We start from the raw sequence: 23798 nt of genomic DNA on the forward strand, positions 1-23798 counted from the left end.
CCGGGATCAAACACGGGTCTCTGACGCTGCATTCGCTGTAAGGCACATTGTGACTTACATTTATTTCCCCAGATATACATCAAAAGGAAGTCCTCTTCTTCCACAACAGTTCACTCCATTTGGAGAGAGTCCTGGAGTTAATCCAATTGTCAATCTTGATATTTATTCTTTCAACAACTTTCTGTCATTTCATTGAGATCAGTACAGTGTTGCAAGCTTTACAAATATTTGTTAACGAGCTGATATTTGTTACTAGATGTTCCTGTAAAGCTGTTATTTCTCGCTGGTACTTGTTGCTGTTTTCACAGAGCACAAAGTTTCACAAGTCTTCGGTACAATATTTGAGAGAGGAATGGAGAGTCAGCCTATGTGTAAATATTAAAGCTCTTTTAGTGGCAATTGTGCTTATTCACTTCTGAGAGTTGGAAATAATAATATTTATAGCTTGGTATAGTAATTTTCTGCCCAGTGTAAGTAAATCATATAGCTTAATGAGTTATCATTGCAGAAATTAACAACTTAATTGCCATGATTAACAATTCTGAATTGCTGCAAGCAAGGTTTGAATAGTATCTGATGCCAAACAGATTCACAACAGTTTTAGGATGAAGAACTCAAAGCCAATCCCATTTCAAAACAGCATCTGTTCTCTTCACCAAGAGCCCAGTGTGTTTGGTTTGGTTTGTAACAGTCACACTTCTGAACTGGATTCACATTTTTGAATTAAAGACAGATCTCCCCCGCTGAAATAGCACAAATCGAGGCAGTCACTCGATTTCAACAGTAAGTAAATGCTTCTTGTTAAAGGACTCAGTCTTATAGACAATAGACAATAGACAATAAACAATAGGTGCAGAAGTAGCACCTTTGAGCCAGCACCGCCATTCAATGTGATCATGGCTGATCATTCACAATCAGTACCCCGTTCCTGCCTTCTCCCCATACCCCCTGACTCCGCTATCTTTAAGAGCTCTATCCAGCTCTCTCTTGAAAGAGTATTTGCCTCCACTGCCTTCTTTTTTTTTTCCCATTGGAACCTAATCAGATGTACAGCACTTTGGTCAACGTGGGTTGTTTTTAAATGTGCTATACAAATAAAATTGACTTGACTTGACTTGACTTGATACCTTTTATCCACTTCTATTAGGTCTCCCCTCAACCTCCAACATTACAGACTAAGGCGATGCATTTTTTTGTGTTTCTCAATGTGTCGCACCTCATGTTGGAAAAGTATAGAAACATAGAAAATAGGTGCTGGAGGAGGCCATTTGGCCCTTCGAGCCAGCACCGCCATTCATTGTGATCATGGCTGATCATTTGCAATCAGTAACCCGTGCCTGTCTTCTCCCCATATCCCTTGATTCCACTAGCCCCTAGAGCTCTATCTAACTCTCTTTTAAATTCATCCAGTGAATTGGCCTCCACTGCCTTCTGTGGCAGAGAATTCCCACAAATTCACAACTCTCTGGGTAAAAAAGTTACTTCTCACCTCAGTTTTAAATGGCCTCCCCTTTATTCTTAGTCTGTGTTCCCTGGTTCTGAATTCCCCCAACATTAGGAACATTTTTCCTGCATATAGCCTGTCTATTCCTTTTATAATTTGGGGGTTAGTGGAATCAAGGGATATGGGGAAAAGCTGGGCACAGGTTACTGATTGTGGATGATCAGCCATGATCACGAGGAATGGCAGTGCTGGCTCGAAGGGCTGAATGGCCTCCTCCTGCACCTATGTCCAATGTTTCTATGTTTAATTTTATACATCTCTATCCGATCCCCTCTCATCTTTCTAAACTCCAGTGAATGCAAGCCTAGTCTTTCCAATCTTTCTTCATATGACAGTCCCTCCACCCCAGGGATTAACCTCGTGAACCTACGCTGCACTGCCTCAATAGCAAGGACATCCTTCCTCAAATTAGGAGACCAAAACTGCACACAATACTCCAGATGTGGTCTCACCAGGGCCCTATACAACTGCAGAAGGACTTCTTTGCTCCTGTACTCAAATCCTCTCGTTATGAAGGCCAACATGCCATTAGCTTTCTTCACTGCCTGCTGTACCTGCACGCTTACTCTCAGTGACTGGTGTAGAAGGACACCAAGGTCTCGTTGCACTTCCCCTTTACCGAATCTGACACCATTGAGACAATAATCTGCCTCCTTATTTTTGCCGCCATAGTGGATAATCTCACATTTATCCACATTATACTGCATCTGCCATGCATCTGCCCACTCACTCAACCCTGTCCAAGTCACCCTGCAACCTCCTAACATCCACTTCGCAGTTCACTCATCTTCTCAGTTTTCCCTTAGAATCAAGGAATTTACATTCTCTAATATATTTACCACAGAAATCTACTAGAAATTACTTTGATTTGAAGTCACAGTTGTTGTGTCAGTAAACACAGCCACTATTTAGTGAGCAACAATCAATCAGATCACAAATGTGTTACCTGCAAAATTACAGAGAAATTCTTGCCCTACCTCTGGATGATCAGCCATGATTGTGTTCGAATGGCAGTGCTGGCTCGAAGGGCCGAATGGCCTACTCCTGCACCTATTTTCTATCTTTCTATGTTTACCATTTGGGGGAATCTTTAGGGTTCACCTGCTTCCTTCCGGCAAAAAAATCCTTGTCTTTTTACATCTCATAGCATAGATGGTACTCCTCCAACATCAAACAGGCCAGACACTGAGGTCAGGCCACAGACTTGGATTGGCAAACTCTATTTTAGATTCATAGACAAGGAAAAAGTCAACTGGATGAAGCGAATATATGTTCATAAGTTCTAGGAGCAGAATAAGGCCATTCAGCCCATCAAGCCATTCAATCCATTCAATCATGGCTGATCTATCTTTCCCTCTCAACCCCATTCTCCTGCCTTCTCCCCATAACCCCTGACACCCTACTAATCATACATCTGTCAATCTCCGCCTTATAAATATCCATTGAAGTGGCCTCCACAGCCATCTGTTCTCGGGCAGCCTAAGAAGGGAGTTATTCGGAGTCTTGACGTGTACAGTTTGCTGCACACTTGAGGACATACAGCCAAGTCTGAAAATCTGTGGCCAACAATTCTGAAAGGAACTGCTGGCTCTCAGCTTCTTCAAGGTACGCATGTCCTGGACTTACAAAATCCCCTATAAGTTCGGGTCATTCTGCTTTGTTACTGCGCTAAATGTGGAGACCAGAGGCACAGCCTTGTCTGCCAGCATTATGCTTACGCCAGCCAAACCTGGCATACGGATGGAGGCATCATGCATTGGAATGGATGTTTGCAATCTGGAGAAAAATAAGATACATTCTTTATTGTACATTATTTTAATTTTCTTTCATTATTCATGACTGATTTAAATTTTTTAATTTACTGCCATTTTAAAAGTTTATAAATGTCAGAGAATTTTTAAAAAGTTAAATAGCCTCCCAGCATTGACAGGATGTGAGAGTGCACCCAATCCACTAACCTGCAGCCACCTCGCTAACCCCCACCTCAGACTTGCCTTCCATGAACTAAAACCACAAATGATCTGGGCATTTTGCTGCTCGATTTAGTCAGTGGCCAAGGGCTATTGATACGCAATTAAGGCCTGTTTGCAGTGTTGCTCGTGGGATGAAACATGAACTAATCCCAGCCCCCCTGACATCAGCCCGAAACGTCGCCCATTCCGTCTCTCCTGAGATGCTGCCTGACCTGCTGAGTTACTCCAGCATTTTTGTGAATAAATACCTTCGATTTGTGCCAGCATCTGCAGTTATTTTCTTATATAATCCCAGACCCTCAGTCACTCTTAATTTATATTACTGACTTGGTGGACAAATCGGATACTTTGAAATGTTATCACTGGACAAGTGTCATTGATGATGTACTATAGTGGTGACACTGAGCTTGTCAGGTATCTAAAAGTGTAAGGTATCTAGGTTTGGCGACAATACCAAAGCTTGAAAAGAAAGTGTATCGGGAGGATGATGGAAAAAACTTCATAAATGTACGAAGATTGGTTGTAATTTGCAAAATGATGGCAGATAGAGAGGAAATGAGAGATTATGCATTGCCGATGAAGAATGGAAAATTAGAATATGGTTTCCCAAAATAGAATTAGAATATAGTTTCCCAGTATCTTAAAATCTATGGTTGTCAACCTTGAATATGGAGTACGGGAAGGTTAATGTTGGTTCATTAGACAAAGGAAGTCAACAAAAGGTACACCAAGTAATTAGGAGGCCAATGGTAGGTTGACCTTTTATTGCGATGATGACATTGGAGCACAGAAGTGAGAAGATCTAGCTGAGATTATACAAGGCTTTGGAGAGAAGTGAGAAGATCTAGCTGAAATTAGACAAAGCTTTGGCGAGAAGTGAGAAGATCTAGCTGAGATTAGACAAAGCTTTGGAGAGAAGTGAGAGGATCTAGCTGAGATTATACAAAGCTTTGGAGAGAAGATCTAGCTGAGATTAGACAAAGCTTTGGAGAGAAGTGAGAAGATCTAGCTGAGATTAAAGAAAGCTTTGGAGAGAAGTGAGAAGATCTAGCTGAGATCATACAAATCTTTGGAGAGAAGTGAGAAGATCTAGCTGAGATTAGACAAAAGCTTTGGAGAGAAGTCAGTTGGAGTCTTATGGAAAGTTTACACTATGTACTGGGACTATTATTTGGTTTACTCCCCATAATTGGAATATTATGTGAAACTTAGTCTCCATACCCAAAGAGCTGGTGGAATGTAGGTCCACTGGAATGATTGTTGAGAACAGGATATGAAGTGCTACTGTTTTGGTGTCCTTACTTGTTCAATCACCATCAGTTGACTCGATTTACATGTCCCTCTGACTTTTTGACCAGTTTGTGATGAATCTGTGTGGATTTGATGAGCTGGGCTGCGTGGTGTTATGTTCTAATTCGTCAAGCACAGCAAATGACCAACGATGGGAAATGGAACCTTTGAGAGGAAAACCGACGGGAATTCTGAAGTATTCGAACATATGCAATTACAGAAAATTTCGGTAACAGATAGTTCCTTTTTCTCTTGAAAGTTTAGTTGGTCCATGCTGGTCAATTCTTGCTGAGCATTTCTCGTTGAAGTCATCGGCACCTCTGGTTTGAGAATAAGTGGGACGTCATCTGTGCAGAGAACAGGTAAAAATTGGGGTGGGAGCTGCTTTATGTCCTTGTCGTACACCCTGGGTAGTTCTACAGAACTGGCACAATTTGCAGCAAAGCGACAACTCCGGTACTCTGAAGCACCAATTGCCACTTTTGATTGTTGTAGTTGATATACAAAAGAAGAAGAAGAAGGTAAACATTGGTCCATAAAATGAGGGTTTATCTTATTGAGGCAAACAAGATTTGAGACGGATTGATAGGGTAGATGCAGGAGATTGTTTTCTTTACCTGATTAGTATGGAAATCGAAATGAGATGTGGAGAAAGTTCTTCCTGCAGAGGGTTTAAATCATTGCATTCCTCCCTCAGACGGCTGTGCTGCTGAGATCTGGATTATATTCAAGGCTGACAGCTATAGATTTTTCGACACTGAAGGGAACCAAACCCATGGGGATTTGGGCCGAAAGATCAGCTGCAACCTTCATGAACAGAGAGTAGGCTCAAGGGACCGTGCAATCTAATCCAACTCCTATTTCCAACAGTATGTTCCCACCTTCCAAGTATTTTGAAGTACTTTCAAAGTCAATGTGACAGGAGAGCTTCCAACAAGTTCCTTAAAGTTTGGACATGCTTGGCATCCTTGAACAGACTACTTACTCACCGGATGCTTAAGTATTATTATATCAATTGAAATTAATAATGAATGAACTACACTTTGCATTCTCGAGTAGCAATTTTAAATTAAAATCAATTTTAATTTATTTACTTCTTCATACGAAATATAGATTTTTCGGTCTCTGCATCCAATACTTATTTTAATCATTGATGCTATAAACGTTCTTACCTTGTTAATCCATGGGCTGGTTTGAACAGGGGTGGATCCCTTGCCAAGTTGCCTTCAGCAGTTCCCTGGCACTTAACTTGTCCAGTTGCAGATGGTGCACCCTGACAGCTCTCCTCATGAAGGGCGGCACAGTGGCGCAGCGGTAGAGTTGCTGCCTTACAGCGAATGCAGCGCCGGAGACTCAGGTTCGATCCTGACTACGGGCGCCGTCTGTACAGAGTTTGTACGTTCTCCCCGTGACCTGCGTAGGTTTTCTCCGAGATATTCGGTTTCCTCCCACACTCCAAAGATGTACAGGTATGTAGGATAATTGACTGGGTAAATGTATAAATTGTCCCTAGTGTGTGTAGGATAATGTTAATGTGCAGGGATCGCTGGGCGGTGCGGACTCGGTGGGCCGAAGGGCCTGTTTTCGCGCTGTATCTCTAAAAAAAACAAAAAAAACTCATCCCTGAGCTCTCAGCGAGAAGATCTCAGTTAAGGCAAAGTGAAAATCCCACCCCTCAGCACACCCATGAAAGCTGGTGGCTGCAAAGTATCAGAGCGATTTCATTTTTTAACTTACGTAAATTTATTTCACTAAAATATAAAATTGATGATAAACTTATTAGTTTAGTTTAGTTCAGTTTAGTTTAGAGATACAGCGCGAAAACAGGCCCTTTGGCCCACCGAGTCCATGCCGACCAACAATCCTCGCACACTAACACTAACCTACACATACTAGGGACAATTTACAATTATACCAAGCCAATTAATACAATTAAACCAAGCCACCCACCACTCTCTCTGAAAAAACCTGCCCATTGCATGTCTCCTCTACACTTTAAATCTAAGGTCCTCTCACCTTAAATCTATACTCTATAGCCTTTGACATTTCTACCCCGGGAAAAAGTCAGATGGGTTTCCTAATCAAAAATGTTCATGAGTATCACTGATATCTTTTTTTGTCTCTCAGTTCCTTGCAGGTTCCAAGGATGTTCTCTTGGCCTCCTTGAAACAGTGAGACATCCTCGGACTGATGATCACTCAAAGTAGAAAGGGAGCATTTGCAATGGAATTGAGAACCTCGAGTCCAAGCATCGGGAGGGCAGCCTACATAATGGAAGGTAGCTACCATTTCACAAGCTACCTATCCACCCACTCCATCAGACACCTCCTGCCCCAACAGTGAAACATAGAACATGGAACAGTACTACACAGGAACAGGCCCTTTGGCCCACAATGTCCTTGCCAAACATGATGCCAGGTTAAACTAATCTCCTCTGCCTCCACATGATCCATATTCTTCCATTCCCTGAATATCCACGTGACTATCCAAAAACTTCTTAAATGCCATTATCTACCTATCCTTATACTTTTATCTAACTCTATCATGTCAACCTTCAGCCTCCGAAACTTCAGCAAGAACAATACAATTTCTTTCAACCTCTCATTATAGCTAATACCATCCCCTTTTAGCTAATCTATTTGAGTGTACCTTTTCTTGGTCTTGTTTATTTAGTTCCATACTGAATGGTTTTAACTTATTAAAAAAACACTTAAATATTATCTGCCTTAATGTAAGACTAATCAACAATATTGTTTTACTTAACATTCCTGCTTCCATTGATTCTGGTACATTTCTTTTATGTTAATATATTTCAGATTCTGTTGCTGAAATCAAAAGATGGGGATGTGTGTTAATTTCTCTTTTGTGAGTCCAAAAGTTATACAGGTCAATGCATATTAAATAGAAAAATTACACTTATATTTATTTACTTTCCATACGTAAATTATACTGGGAATATACTTTGCTTTCAGGCATAAACATGTATTAAGCAGAAGAACCTTATTCCATATCTTCGTTCTTGGCATTTAATCAGTGTGAGCACAAGCAAATCTCAAGAGAAAGCAGAGACATTATTATGAAATGACAACAGCAGACAAATGAGCAATTAGCAAAGCTAACAGATGTGTCACCTTAATTTCGAATGGTACTACATTGCTTCCCAATTGTTGTGTCTGTCTAGTAGCTGTAGGCAATAATCCATTGTAAACAGTTAATCATGTTTATCTAGGATATCCTGTACAAGTGTTTCTCATAACTAAAACACCACTAAAACTGAAATCATATATTTTATAGAGTACCACTTTTAATGCAGTTTCCAAATTGATGAGTTAATATAAATATGGTATTCAGCAGGAATGATCTGAGTTTGATTTCAATCAAATATAAAATCAGAGTTGATTAAAAAAACAAGCTGAAGATTTATGACAAAAATCTGGATTAATTCAGCGAGTCAGGCAGCATCTCTGGAGACGAGGAATAGGTGACTTTTTGGGTCAAGACCTTTCTTCAGTCTGAAGAAACTCACAGGCAACTCACAGAAAGAAAATGTGCCCACTCCCTTCAAATAATTTCACTTTTTAATCAACTGAAAATTCTTGGCAGGTTTGAAGAGTACCTTCAATAGGTGTTCTAAAGTATTGTATTTTGGTACTTTAACAGAAGATGAGAATTAAACTTGATGAACTGCTTCCACCAAGCATCTCCCAGGGCCAAGCAGCACCTTGTCTTGCAAAAATGCCCATTCTTGAGGAATCAGATCGGGACATTTCTGACGAGGGTTTTTTGACCATAAATCTTGAAGCTGATTCTCTCTCCAGAGATGCTGCCTGACGTGACGAGGGTTTCTGATATTTTCAGTTTTTAACTGAATCAGGTAGTCATTTGAAGATCCAATAGTTTTTAAATCACTAAAAATTTACTGAAAATGTAGCAACAACTTTGAAAACATAGGTACTTGCAAAAAAATAATCGTTCGTCTCAAATTCTAACCGTAGTCGCTTCAGAAAGAGGGAGATTGGACACAGTTCGGGGATTACTTTCATGTTGACAAGATTGAAGGCAGAACTTCCGATGGAGAAATGGATGAGAAAATGATGCTACTGTACAGTTCAATAGCTTTTGTTTGCATTTACCACTCTTGTATAAATCCACATTAAAATATCTGACTTTCAAAATTTTGAACATATTTAGCTTTCTGCATTTTGAACTTGTCTAAATACTGGACTTAAGATCTGGGACATTTGCATCTTAAATTTCATATCACATATTTGCAGATTAGATATACAGGCACAATGTTCCACCTCTGCCCCAGAAACATCATCGTCTGATTTCCTACAACTGTCATCCTGAGTGAGATTACTAACCTGGTCACAGGGAACCATTCCCACATGAATTAGACAGCAAATTCATTTTACATGACTGGCTGTCAAAAATAGATTTTTCTTTCCATCAGCATGGGCTTGTTTTCAACCTTGGACGCCGAAACAAAAAAATCAATGTCCGATCCTTCCAAATACAATCTTTCAAAGTCTATGGTCGCTGTTAGTGCATCCACTTGAATGCCTCCTTTTCTTCTCATAAAAATTGCTTACAGGGAAACAAAATTGTGTGGCTCAGTGGGAGAGTTACTGCCTTACAAATGCCAGAGACCCAGGTTCGATCCTGACTGCGGGTGCAGTTTGTATGGAGTTTGTATCCATTTCCAAAGACACCCATTCATGCAAGTTAACTGCTATAGTCCCAAGTAATTGTGGAAACATTGTGGAAGTAATCTAAACATTTGCACCATGTTTGTGCCTGCCAGAAATCAGAATTATTGGCTAATTTATTGAAATTCAACTTCATAAATTAGTTTATAACCATCAGTTAACAACCAATGGGAAACCTATAGGTGCGAAATCAAGGAGGTTTGCAGAAGAAATAAAACCAATCCTTTTGGTGAAATCCTCAGCAATGCTCTTGGGTAGATAGCTCCAGATTTTAGGCCCCGCTACAATGGGGGAACAACAATATATTTCCAGGTCAGGACGGTGTATGTCTTATGGCATCTCCATGTGCCTGAACCCCTTGTTCATTTTGTTGGTAGAGGCTAGTGGTTTGAGAGATGCTATTGGACTTCCTAGGTGGGTAACTGCAATCCACTTTGTAGATGGTACACATACAGTAGCATCCACAAAAGCTCAATGGAGGGCTATAATATTTTGGATGGTGGACAGAGGTACTAATCCACTTGGTTGAGTTATCCTAGATGGTGTCAAGCTTAGCAGCTAAATACTCATTGGGTTCCATGTAGTCCAATGTTGTAGCTTCACCAGGTTGCCTTCTCATTTCTAGATTTAGCTGTGGTTGCGCTCAACAGTCTTCACCCTGCACTCTTTGTTCCCAACAGGGAGTGCATATGCCTGGATCATGGTCCTCATCTCAGTTTACCTCCCACCTCACTCCCCCCACCGATAACCATAGTTTCAATGCAAGACTGGTGATGGTTCTCTTCCATCATCAGAAGGCCCGATGGAATATTTGTTGCAAGCTCTGGACTTGGTGTACTTGTAATTTCATTTTTTTATCAGTACTTCTTTGGCCTCCAATCCATCCTAGCTTATGATAGAAAAGTACCCTCACCAACACACTGACCTATCAATCCCCCAACCCTAACCCCCAATTACACTAACCCCTAACCATAATCCTGTTTATGAATCCCAGCCTCCTGAAACTTCACTCCCAATCTCAAAGTTCACAAAGCCCCAGCTCCCAACCTAACATCTAAACCTTGTTCTCACTTACACCCACTCTAATATCATATACCTCCATGCCATCTCAGGTACCGTGACCCCAGTCTCACATCCCTCAGATTTGGGATCCAAACCACTGATATGAAAGTTTTAGCCAGATATAGGCAAAATGTATTGCCATCTTTTTTCAACAACAATTATAATGTTTAAGTGTATTGTATTATTCCTGCATCTTAACAAAATTGTCAATATAAAATTTCAACCTGTATGCCCCATATCTAATAATAAAGAATTCAGTTGAAAAATAAACAGCCAAAACTCTTTTGTTTTGACAAAACGAAATTCAGAAAATGTTTTGTCAATGAACCTTCACTGAAGCAGTGATAGGTTTTCAAAACTTATGCCATTATTTAGATAAAAATGATATATTTTCAGAAAACTTTTGTCGTAGCCTTTGTCGAGTTTTGTAGTCATGAACTCTTGTTTAAGGTCTTTGTGGATAATCTCAAACCAAAATATTTACCACCTTCCAATTTAAAATTCTACATAAATTCAGAAAATGTTTTGTCAATGAACCTTCACCGAAGCAATGATAGGTTTTCATCTACTAATCACTTCTCACTTTAACACAATGATAATTCGTTTTTTTTTGTACCTTATAGAGGTGGCTACTTTCCTGGAATGTCACAGGTAACATTAACAACGTCTACAGTTTACTGAAGTGAAATGATTCATTCCTGGCATCTGGCTGTATTTGAGTGTTTATATTCTATTGAACCATTATGCTTAATACGACCAGTCTGAAGAAGGGTCTCGACCCGAAACGTCCCCATTCCTTCTCTCCAGAGATGCTGCCTGTCCCACTGAGTTACTCCAGCTTTTTGTGTTTATCTTATGCTAAATACATTCTGTCTTGGTCTGAAGTCTTGATAGTTTCTTCCCTATCCACTTCCATAGGTAGTGTTTTCTTTCTATAAACAGCAAATGCCATGCTTTTTCCTCTAGATTCTCCTCTGTAGTGCACTATTATTCCTGAGTCCTTTCCCATGTTGAATGATCCCAAGGAAAAGGTATTCCTCTCTGAATGTCTTATGAACAGCTTCATTCCTCAGTGTCTTCAAACCCAACTCTTATACACAGCACAGTAATGTTGCTTCCTACTCAACCTTTCACCAACGATTCATATGGCGAATAGTGGGAGTTTCTGGATGTTTTTACAAATCCTGAATCATTTCATGGGAGTTGTTTTGTAAGGTGCTGATCTTTTTAGACTGTAAAGTAATTAAATAAAATTAAATTGAGCAATTTAAAAAGATTTCCATCCAAATGGAATACTCACAATTGTAATATTTATTTATTATGGTGGTTAAAATAAGTTCCAAAACTTATGCCATTATATAGATAAAAATTATATATTTTCAGAAAACTTTTGTCGTAGCCTTTGTTGAGTTTTGTAGTCATGAACTCTTGGTTAAGGTCTTTGTGGATAATCTCAAACCAAAATATTTACCACCTTCCAATTTAAAATTCTACAGTGCCATTGTGAAGTTTCACATGTTGAACTGGGCAATTTGTGTTCTCCATTTACAGAACATAACATAGAAACATAGAAAATAGGTGCAGGAGTAGGCCATTCGGCCCTTCGAGCCTGCACCGCCATTCAATATGATCATGGCTGATCATCCAACTCAGTATCCCGTACCTGCCTTCTCTCCATACCCCCTGATCCCTTTAGTCACAAGGGCCACATCTAACTCCCTCTTAAATATAGCCAATGAACTGGCCTCAACTACCTTCTGTGGCAGAGAATTCCACAGATTCACCACTCTCTGTGTGAAAAAAAACGTTCTCATCTCGGTCCTAAAAGACTTCCCCCTTATCCTTAAACTGTGACCCCTTGTTCTGGACCTCCCCAACATCAGGAACAATCTTCCTGCATCTAGCCTGTCCAACCCCTTAAGAATTTTGTAAGTTTCTATAAGATCCCCCCTCAATCTTCTAAATTCCAGCAAACAAACAGTATCAAAGCATCAATCTCACACATCCTTTACGTAACATGTAGAAATAACGGAATACACTGTGGCATCTTTAAAAAAACTATTAACCAAGCTTTAAAAGGTTCCAACAATCAAGACTTTTACGTGATTGCACGAACAGCCTCAAGCTCAATCTTCATCAGGCAAGTTGCTGATTAAAACCTAACAACTGATTGCACATAATATTATTAATGTGCACTGTTGGGCTTCTGGGAATTTTTGTACTATATTAGTTCCCCGAGCAGACTGCTTCATCATAGCATTATTTCATCGGAGTGTACCGGCGGCCTGCTGTAGAGATGCCCTCTCAGCTGTCTGGTACGAAAAACAAAAAAAATTCGGCTGCTGAACTGAGTGACTATAGTAGCTGTTAGCGGGAATGATAGTTATAAATCTGACATCCTATTCCAGATGGAATACAGCTTAATGAAGTAGCATCCAGTCAAAATATTTTAATGAACATTATGACTGAAAATTTAGCTCTGCCGAATAGATAACCAGGTGTTATTTTTGTATTTTAGAAATTGTACTCTAAGGAAGAAAATCCATGGGTAACTTTTTGAAAATAAAATTTCAGGTGTGAACGGAATGACATACAATGTAAATAAAAATAGATCCTTAAAATCTCCTACATAAACAAGCAATCCAGTTATAAGGAAAGTCCCCATGTTCACTCCACAGGGAAAAGCAACAACTGGCACCTTTTATTTGGTTGGTGACTTTTGTGACAGGTTTTGATGGGATTCCCGGTGACTTGAGAAATCTGGGTGACTGAAGACCTCAGTAGTCCAAAGGAAAAGACCCTGGAAAAAATTATATGTGACTGGCAAACAGCCCCAAAATTAAAAATCTTGTTAGATCATTTCCCAACTAACCTAATGCATGTATAAACAGTGTTTCTTAGCTATCTCGGTCAACAAATGTAATTTTCTAAACATAGTACTGAATAAAATAGCTAATAAGCTGCAATATGTATTTAGAAGTTTGAAAGACTACACAACTCTACTGCTACTCAACTTTCTGTGGCTAACATGTGATGGTTCTGTTCATTCCTCCACCATCAATATTTTCACCTGTATAATCATTTGAGTACAGCATCATTATTTTCATTAGAATATTATGCCCAACTTCAATGTGACCAAGAAATCTGGTCATCTAACTAAAAATCATACTTTGGTAGATCTTCAATCAGATGCAAAATAGCCTTGCAAATCAGCTGTCTACTCCAGAAATTGCCTGATTCCCATTTTAATCTATTCACTGGGTGCTTGGCAGCGAGAATGAGATGCTAGGTAGATGCTGGGTGCTATAGGGCAGCAAGTTGGAGTTGTTCAACAAAAGTTTCACGGGCAGTATAAAAATATGATTATAAAAAGAGATGGAAAAGGCTGTGGACCCGTGTCCTCTAGAACTTGTGATATATTTCTTATTCAATGAAATAGTCTGCAATTTGGTTCAGCATTGAAAACAAAACCAATGATTAATTCTGGCATGAATCCAACTAGAATGGCATATTGTGTTGAATTTTCTTTACCCACATTTGCCCCCTTTTATCCTAAGTCATGTTTGAATGTCACACTTACAAATTTTGGGTACTTCCGACCTGTGGCATGTTTTCACATTTGCAAGTTTTGTTTCTTTCCTCCCCATCTCTCTGGAATGCCTCCAGTGAAATGTTGGTTAAAATGTTGATTAAAAACTCCCAAGTCATGAAAAAGCTTCCTGGATTTTATTGCATTTTTATGAATCAGGTCTTTAAAGTGTTTGAAAATATGAATGATAAAGATGGAGTGGGGCAACTGTGGGGTTGCCAAAATGTTTGACTTAGCTTTTCTTCCCTTTTCTATGATCACAAGATATCAAGGAGAAACATACCAGAAGTGGTTAATACCCAGTCATCAAAAAAATGCTCAGTACCTGGTTCAGAATTAATGGTGCAGTGTGTTTCCAACACAGTCCAATACTGATCATGCCAGATTGACTCTGTTCCTAAAAGTCCCAAACTATCCTAAATTTATTACAAGACTCTGAGATGTGAGAAATATTTTTTTAAAGATATATTGAAACAGACACAAATTCGTAGCTATGGGATTAAGGTGTACACTTGGAAGGGATAACTGACGCTGACACATACAGCCTGAAATAGACATCTGTCCCATTAAGGCCTATCGTAAGCACCATGATGATTTCCAGCAGGACAGTAGAGACTGTTTTATCCCATTTTTACTGGCACCAATGTTGACTTTGCTCTTCATTTGTTCTTAAATCACTGGGATAGATTAAATCACTGGGGTAAATCACTGTTAATCTGTGCCTTAAGCAAAAGACGCAAGAATTAATGAAAACTAGGAGGTCTCTTCATCATCACATCGCTACAGCAATTGCATCTGTAGAAACATTAATGCCGGATCACTGGCTCCATTAGGGCCTGCTCTCAGCTAAGCCCCAGGAAGAGTGAATGGACAGGGTTACAGAAGGGAACAAAAGGTTGGGAAGGTTGAAAGATTCTTCTTTATAAGCAGTCAACAAGCAGTAACCAAGAATTCATATATAGAAAACTCTATATTTTATTTATATGTAAGCAAACAGATCCTGCACATATCAGAAACTATTGTTATTTTGCTGCTTGGCAAATCGCTTCAGAATTATGTAGAGTAATAATGTGATCTATTCATCTGACTTGCCCGATTAATGCCAGTATGATTACCCAATGATGCTCTACTACTCGTCAAGGGCGGCACGGTGGTGTAGCGGTAGTTGCAGCCTTACAGCACTTGCAGCACCGGAGACCCAGGTTCGATCCTGTCTGTCTGCAAGGAGTTTGTACGTTCTCCCCATGACAGCGTTTTCTCCGAGGTCTTCAGTTTCCTCCCACACTCCAAAGACGTACAGGTTCGTAGGTTAATTGGCTTGGTATAAGTGTAAAAATTGTCCCGAGGGTGATGTTAATGTGCGGGGAATGCTGGTCGTTGCGGACTCGGTGGGCTGAAGGGCTTGTTTCCGTGCTGTATCTCTAACCTAAACTAAACCAGAGAAATAATCCAAACTCATGAATATATTTCTTAACCATTTCCAATTCTGATGGTGGCAAAAATTGCTGAAGCATATGTCCTCCTCATCCATTAATTGTTAGAAGAGATTCTTCGGTTGACATTTCCCCAAGTTACATATTTAAAGGGCTAAGTGCAATATTCAACTGGTTTTGGCCTTTCTGGGCTGCCCAAGATAACTTAACTCTATCTTCAAAAGAGGGTATGCCATTCTATTTGCATGCTTCTTCTGCTTCTCATACAAATAACTTAGTTCCTTTCTCAACAAGATATAAATCAGCCATTCTTCTGAAGTGATGATAATTCTAGGAGATTAACTGTTGTCTTCAAAATCTTGCAATCATCTTTGTCTACCAACTGTTCTACAGATTAGGAAGTACCAGAATAAATTAGACAGCATTTCCCAGAGCACACGTACAGTTAAATCTGGAAATCTGAAAATTGTGATCCGAGCAGGCTGTTAACAACACCTCATCAAAAAGTATTACTTGTGACTAAAATAGATCAACAAACAGCTTTGAGGACAATAGCTTTCATTATTAAACTTCTGAATGAATCTGGTTGTTTTCATTTGTTCTGAGTTTGCTTTAGAGGGTCGTTACCTTTTTAGAAACCCATTGTATATCTGTTATTTGCTTATGATTAGTGGATACTTTTGTTAATATTGTCTGATTTGTCCAAATCAGAAAATTACTCCCAACTCTTGACTAAGTTAGTAGTTTACACGTAAAAGAGACGATCAGGTTGCACTGGATACTTTATAATAAACTATACGCACAATGAAACAATGTAGACACTGAAATATAAGATATTAGGCCCACAAGACTTTACACAAGTCACTGATCCACATAAGCCATTACTTGTGCTTTTCAAACAATTTTGAGTCCTTGTCCAATAGCAATGAATCCATTGAAGAAGCTTGGTACATAATATTTATTATTTAAAATCAAGGACCAAGGTCTATGATACATTTGATGTAACGGTTTAACGAACAAATTTTCAATCTAAGAAACTTTACAATTTAAAGGACATACAAATGATGTAATACACAATGCGGTGAACAACAAACCAGGACACATCGTTAATTAGTACTCAGGAACACAAAGAAAAGAGAAGGCAGAACTATTAAACACAATACTGTTGTGCCCGCAGGAACAAATACAAAGAAGTAAAACACCGGGGTAAGGAAATTCATTTTAAACATTGAGTTCATGCAATGATATGCAGTGCTGGGCAGCCATCGAGATATGCTTCAAACTTTGTACAGCAATTTCTAAAAGCCATCTGCATTTATACCATTTGCTCTAAAAACCTAGAGTTATATATGTTTGGACTTGATAAGCTGATTCATTGATATGCTCATGGAAAAGAAGATGGGATTTGGAGACTCTTATGTTATAAATTCACTAAGTAAAATAGTCTTGATTTTATTCCCGTTAAAAGAAACAAATTTATTTTTTTCTTGTTAGGTGAAACAAATTGAAAGAAAAAATATTGCCCATTGCTTCTTACATTGAATTAATTTGAAGACCAAAGTGCAGAAGCAGTTCTTTTATTTATGAGAATAACATAGTCATAGCATTGTCACTGGTTAACAAAGCATAATAGTTTCCAGGATTCATGAATTTCCACTACTTAGAGATTTTCTCCACCACCATATTCACTAGTTTTCAGCAGGTTCTTCAGCACAGTTCCAATTTATGAAAAAATACCACATATAAAGATGATTGAAACAATGTTGCCTTCCCACCACCGTGTAAATAGGTTAAAGAGTTTACTTCTTTAACCTTCAGACTACTGGTTAAAATATTATTATTAAATATGTATTGTAGTAAAAGTCAGGCTGTTTTCCAGAACGAGTCTAATGGTTTATGTGCTGCACAACAATATTTCACAGGGTGAATTTGATTTTGAAAGAACCATAGGAAAAAAAGTTGCTCTTTGGCCCAAATTGGCTAAATTTAGATTCAAAAACCTTGACGATAAACCAGGTTTCAATGTCTATCGTCCAATTTTTCTGGAAATTCAGTTGATTTTGAAAATGAAGTCAAGACAATATAATTTTTAATGCATTTAATTTTCTGAAATTATATGACATTTCATAAAAAGGTTTAGGTTATATAAAACAGAATGTGGAACTTGCTTAATATAATCAGGGTATATACACCAATGAAAAATATAACAGAAGGGTTATAAGCACAATCATTTGTGGAAATGAATATTCTTGAGAATAATGTCTTTATTTTGCAATGTTTACACCGGTTCAATTTACATCATGTGCATTTAAATGAGATGCAACATATAGATAAATGTACAGGCATATGTATTTTTATTAGGATTAATTTATAATTTGTCATTTTGAAGTTGGAGGAAATTGTAAACTAACTTAAATATTGATGTAATTTTCTTCAAAATGAAACAATAGATATTCAGGGCAAAATAATACTTTAATTGGAAAAGCTGAATTTATTGTTTTCTGGCAGTTTCTGTTTCATTGGTTGAAATCTAAGATATCCACATCAGAGATTCTAGAGTTAGTTAAGCATGCTCAACAAGTCAAAAATATCAAATACAAAATAATTCCAAAATAATAAAGAATTGGCTAATTTAGTGACATACTAACAATAGCTACAGAAACACACTTGCTACATGGACTCAAATTGCGATTTACAACAGTATTTGACAGTATAAACCATAGTCAAGACAAAGTTTCTTACACAAACTACATTATTTTACATGACACACCAGAATGACTTTTGGAACAATTACCACGCTGTTTTGCAGCTACCTATCCATCGCAGAATTAAATTTATTTATATTTGTTTTTCTTAATCTCTTGTGCAAATGTTGGAAAATTAGTGGTAAATGGTAAAAGATCAAAGAATACTGCATTTTTTTTACACCAGAATTAGATCCTGGGGGCACTGCTTAAATGAATTTCCTATCAAAGGCGAGATTTCCTTTTAAATAATTATTTCTCAATGTGAGGCACGAAGTAAAGGCAACAGAGAAATCATAGCCAAATGCAAGGGAAAACTATCACTAGATTAATTTTCATAACGAACATATGTCTCAAATTGGCATTGTGGATAATACCGAGTTCACTGACAAAAGGAATTTATCTTAATCTGAAATATTTTGTTTTGCTGTCTAAATTGCAGTATTGAATCCATTTTAGCATATATTCTGAAACTATACCAGTCATATATGTAATACAATTTCATATGTTTGATGGAGTATATTCATCACAGTGCACTGCCAGATAACTAAAGTATCCTTACAGATAAATAATTCGAGCAAACTATGTTTGCATCGGTAGATGGCTGCTCAAACGGTTCAATTTCTTGGCGGACATGAAGAATTCCAGTAGCCTTAAGCCAGAAATGTGCTGACAAATTGTAAATGTAGTCTTTTTAATCCATTAATTAAACAAATTTTACATAATGAAATATCGAATTGCAGACTGGACATCTCACAACATTCAGTGCTGGTAAGAACAGAAGTGACAGACCATGCATACATAAATAATCAATGTATTTCAAAAAGTTAATCTGAACAAGCCAACCGTGTGCTTTTACCCACTTAGTATCTAATAGCATTAGGATGTTGTAAAATAGTTTTGGGTGGTAACAGGTCAGTTGTGAGCTATAAATAATGGTGCAGCACTAACCACCTTGTTCCCAGTGATGATTATTTGACTGCGATTTTTAAATAGTTTGAAAGGCAAATGATTAGAATTTCGAACTATGAGAACCACATGATGATTTAGGCTGAAGATAAACCAACGTCCCGCTCCAATTTTGCAATCCCAATGTGAATTTGGTCTTCCACTCAATAGAGTGCAAGTGAACACTGAATGAGCTGGGCCACAATAATCCTCTTGTACCCTGGAGTGTTTACTCCAGTTCATCTAAATATTATTTTTTTGTGGCTTCTTCGGAGCAAATGCAAAACTTCCAACCTGGCTGTTCAGTACTAGAAGCTCAATTTACTAAAACGAGGCTCAGTCACAAGAATGTGACCATCTACACCTAGTGTAGATAGGGCATGTTGGTTGGCGTGGGCAAGTTGGGCCAAAGGGCCTGTTTCCACGCTGTGTGACTCTATGACTATTGGTCGAACCACATGCCATCATTACTGCTTTGCCCACTGCCTGCCAGATTAAATGCACATCAAATTTCATGCCCGGTCTTCAAAACAATGATGTGTTATTTTTCATCAAGATGAATTATAAATTATTTATTTTCTTAGAGATTTTTGGTGGTGAACAATGAATATAAACCAGTTATTTCCAGTCAAGAAGTAACCCAAGTAGTCAGTATGACAACACAATGATATATTTTTCGCCTAAATAGTTTGATGTTACGAGAATGGACTAATAACTCGGGTAAATAACACTGTGCATCCGAGCTGTTCAGAATTCTAAAAGCTAACAAAAAATACCGATGTTTAATGTACTGAGGATTTAACTGAAACTTAGAGAGGTTTTGAACTGATTCAGTGAAAAGGATTGGCAGTTCAAAATATTTCCGTAGTGCAAGACATGGCTTGCAGAACAATTTACTTGCATGCTTAAACTAATGGATGAGAATAGGTTAATCTTTCCCAGAACCCAATCATAATGCTCTGTGATGTACTTTTAGATATAGCTTAGTGGCATAATTTCATAAAGGTCACAACAAAGTAAAGTGTTACACAAAGAAAGCTACCTGTAACCACCAGAACAATCAGCATTGTATTCTGATAGAAATCCAAAACTGTATGCGAGTACTCTGCATGTGATGTGGTACTGGTTACAAAGCTGGTTACCACATAAATATCTTCAAAAGGCAATACAAGGAAAAAAGTGTGAATACCCAAACTAAAGTTAGTTTTTTTTGGGATGTGGCAGTGCCTTTTTTTCTTTTGCTGAAACAAACTGCGTTTCTTGAAACAAGTAATATAATAAGTACGCTATTATGCACAATATCCATTTCTAATTGTTAGGGCCTTTTCAAATGAGGACTACAAGGAAAGGATGACGTATACAATTGTCCTTTTTCACAGATTACTCAGTTTCTCTTACTTAAACACTTCTAACCAGAAATCCATTGCCATAACTATGTGATAGCGAGATGATTCAAACTGTACAACACTCCAGTGTTGTGCAATCATTATCACTGGTACCCACACCCAAGTCCCAGAACAATTAAAAAACAATTTCTACACTTAATTCATTTGTCTAAAATAGAAAATCGATATAGTAACAGGAACTAACTTTTTTTTAAAAATATCGACTGTATAATTGGAGTTTGGAGCTAGTTAACTTCAAATGGTTACATTAGTTAAACACAGAAATGTACAATTTTTAACATGCATGTTTAAAATGAGTTTCAAAATTACGGTTTCATTTGGGTAAAGTTTGCTAAATTTCATTTAAACATTTTTATATTGGTCTGAGAACAGAAATAGTTAGCCAGCAATTTGTACAAAATTTTACACTAGTTCCATTCTCAGACCAGAAAACTTTCCCCATAGGAAAAGACCCTAACTGCAGTGACTCTGAGAACCCTCATTCTCACACATACAAATCAAAAAACAAACAAAAAACTTCAGTTTGTTACAATCTACACGTAATGTACATTTACAATATATCATTTTGCACAGAAGGAAGAATAAGGAATACATGAAAATTTACAAAAGATAGTTTCATTTTCAATTTTCTTTAAAAAAGAGGTAATGGCTAAAACACAGAATTTTATGGTGCAACATTAAATGACGAAGGATGACCCATCCTCCATTAGTGACAGACCAAGGTCACCCAGGTATACAATTTACCATCCAATATCCTTAATCATATTCCTAGAGTACAACAACTCAGGATCATTTTAATGTTATCAGATAAAAATGTAAAGAGAGAAACAAAACAACAATTCTGCAATTTCTTAGCTGCAATTACTTTTGCACTTATTGGCTGTTGTCAGTGACCATAAGCATAGTCCATCTAGTATTCAACATTGATATGCCAGAACTGTAGTTAAGGACCCGAATCCACCACTGTACTCTATCATTAAATGACCGGCTCTCTCCTATATCACATGACAATTAATGTAGTTTTAATTAATGAATAACACTTACTGATCACAACATTAAGTGCAAGGTATTCATTAGCTTTTCTTTTTCCCTTCCACATATATCCTACAGTGTTTGGCTAGTATATTTGTTCTGCTGAGTAGCAATGATGTCATATAAAGCATAAAAAGAGGTATCGTCAGGAGCTTGTTTATACATTACAAAATTACAAGTAACATAACTTCTGAGATATTGAGACTAAAAAGTGAATTGGAAGGGAAAAACAGAAGAAAATAGACTCACATAAAGCTGTATTTGTTACTGCATTCTTTCAAACAGCTGAATCAAGCACACCATGTCTTACTTAACTATGGGAAGTCATGAAAGTTACTGTGTTTTGCCTAGATTAGGCATCTCCTACATTTAAATGGTTGAACCGTTCAGTCTCTGAGGTTTTGTAAACTTAAAAAGAATATTTTGGACCCGCTTTCAGTACACAATGAGACACCTGTCATTTGCAGAACAACAGGGTCTTTGCTAGAATCAAAACCTCTTTTTCTGCAGAGCTTTGTAAAATATTTCATTCTTCTCTTGGATGTACTTATTTCACGTTTTAAGAGGCAAACCATTCAGGCCTTGATCGTGTGGAGGGATACAAGATCACACACTCATTGTCATGCTTGGAGAATACTGCAAAAAACAAACAAAAGAGCATATGAATATTTATTTTTCAGAATAATTGGAAACATATTGAAATAAAACCAACAAATTACAAAAGTAATATCTATACTTACCAGTTCTGTTGATTACACTCCAACATTATCATATATATCATATCAAACCATCAATAAATGCCATGAGGAAGTGATATTAATTCAAGTCAACAGTACTCAATTTTCACTCTTTTGGAGAGGGGAATGGCTGAGTGATACAATCAGGTCTGTTACTCTATGTGAGAGGTAAGGGCCCTGAGAGTTGCATATGGCTCACAATTGTTCCCACTTCCATTATGGGTTGAGTTTACTTTACTTTAGACTTTTGAGATACAGTATGGAAACAGGCCCTTCGGCCTACCAAGTCCACGCTGACCAGCGCTCATCCTGTACATCAGCACTATCCTACAAACTCAAGACAATTTACAATTTATGGAATCCATTATCCACAAACCTGTACGTCTTTGGAGTGTGGGAAGAAACGGGAGCACCTGGAGAAAACACACGCGTTCACAGGGCGAACGTACAAACTCCATGCAGTTGTAAGGCAGCAATTCTACCACTGCGCCATTGTGCTGCCCTTATACATTGTACAGCCCTATCCTGGATCAAATCTTACCTCTCTGACAGGCACCAGTTCATCTCCATTAACAAGTGTAAATCCCCCACCGCTCCCCTCCCCCAAGGTGTCCCCCAAGGCTCAGTCCTTGGCCCCCTCCTCTTCATCCTCTACCTGTTCCCCCTTGGTCAATTAATCCGCCGTCATGGTCTCAACTTCCACTGCTTCGCCGATGATATCCAGCTCCTCATCTCCACCAAGTCAATCTCCACCACCACACACTCTGCACTGACAAACTGCATCACTGAAATAAAATCTTGGCTTCAATCAAATTTCCTCAAACTCAACTGCAACAAATCTGAAATCATCATCATTGGTCCAAAAACGCTCACCAAATCCACCCAAAACTTCATCCTCAATATTGATGGTCTCCCAGTATCCACCTCCCCTCACATCCAGAATCTTGGAATCATCTTTGATCAAACCCTCTCCTTCGACAAACACATCACAAAGACAGCCTTCTTCCACCTCAAAAACATCGCCCGTCTCCGTCCATCCCTCTCCTCCACAGCTGCAGAAACCCTCATCCACGCCTTCATCACCTCCCGTCTGGACTACTGCAACAGCCTCCTCTATGGCTCACCCTCAAAAATCATCAGTAAACTTCAATACATTCAAAACTCCGCTGCCCGTCTACTCACCCACTCCCCGATCCGTGACCATATCACCCCCGTCCTTTACAAGCTCCACTGGCTCCCCATCCCCCAGAGAATCCAGTACAAAATCCTCCTCATGACCTACAAAGCCCTCCATAACCTGGCCCCATCCTACCTGACTGACCTCCTCCACAGGCACACTCCCACCTGCACCCTCCGCTCTGCTGCTGCCAA

General features: G+C 38.5%; 1 protein-coding gene across 7 annotated transcripts in view; it reads right to left on the bottom strand.

The window, feature by feature from the left end:
* Nucleotides 1-16541: 16541 nt before the first annotated feature.
* Nucleotides 16542-23798, bottom strand: part of LOC144592139 (single-stranded DNA-binding protein 2) — a 285013-nt gene continuing 277756 nt past the window's right edge. For all 7 annotated transcript variants that reach the window (XM_078396547.1, XM_078396548.1, XM_078396546.1 and 4 more), the window contains one exon: nt 16542-22326. In XM_078396547.1, coding sequence (XP_078252673.1) covers nt 22297-22326 — 30 coding nt within the window. In that variant the 3' untranslated portion in view covers nt 16542-22296. The remainder of the gene's footprint in view (nt 22327-23798) is intronic.

Source organism: Rhinoraja longicauda, chromosome 3 (assembly GCF_053455715.1).
Source record: "Rhinoraja longicauda isolate Sanriku21f chromosome 3, sRhiLon1.1, whole genome shotgun sequence".
NCBI classification, from domain to species: domain Eukaryota; kingdom Metazoa; phylum Chordata; class Chondrichthyes; order Rajiformes; family Arhynchobatidae; genus Rhinoraja; species Rhinoraja longicauda.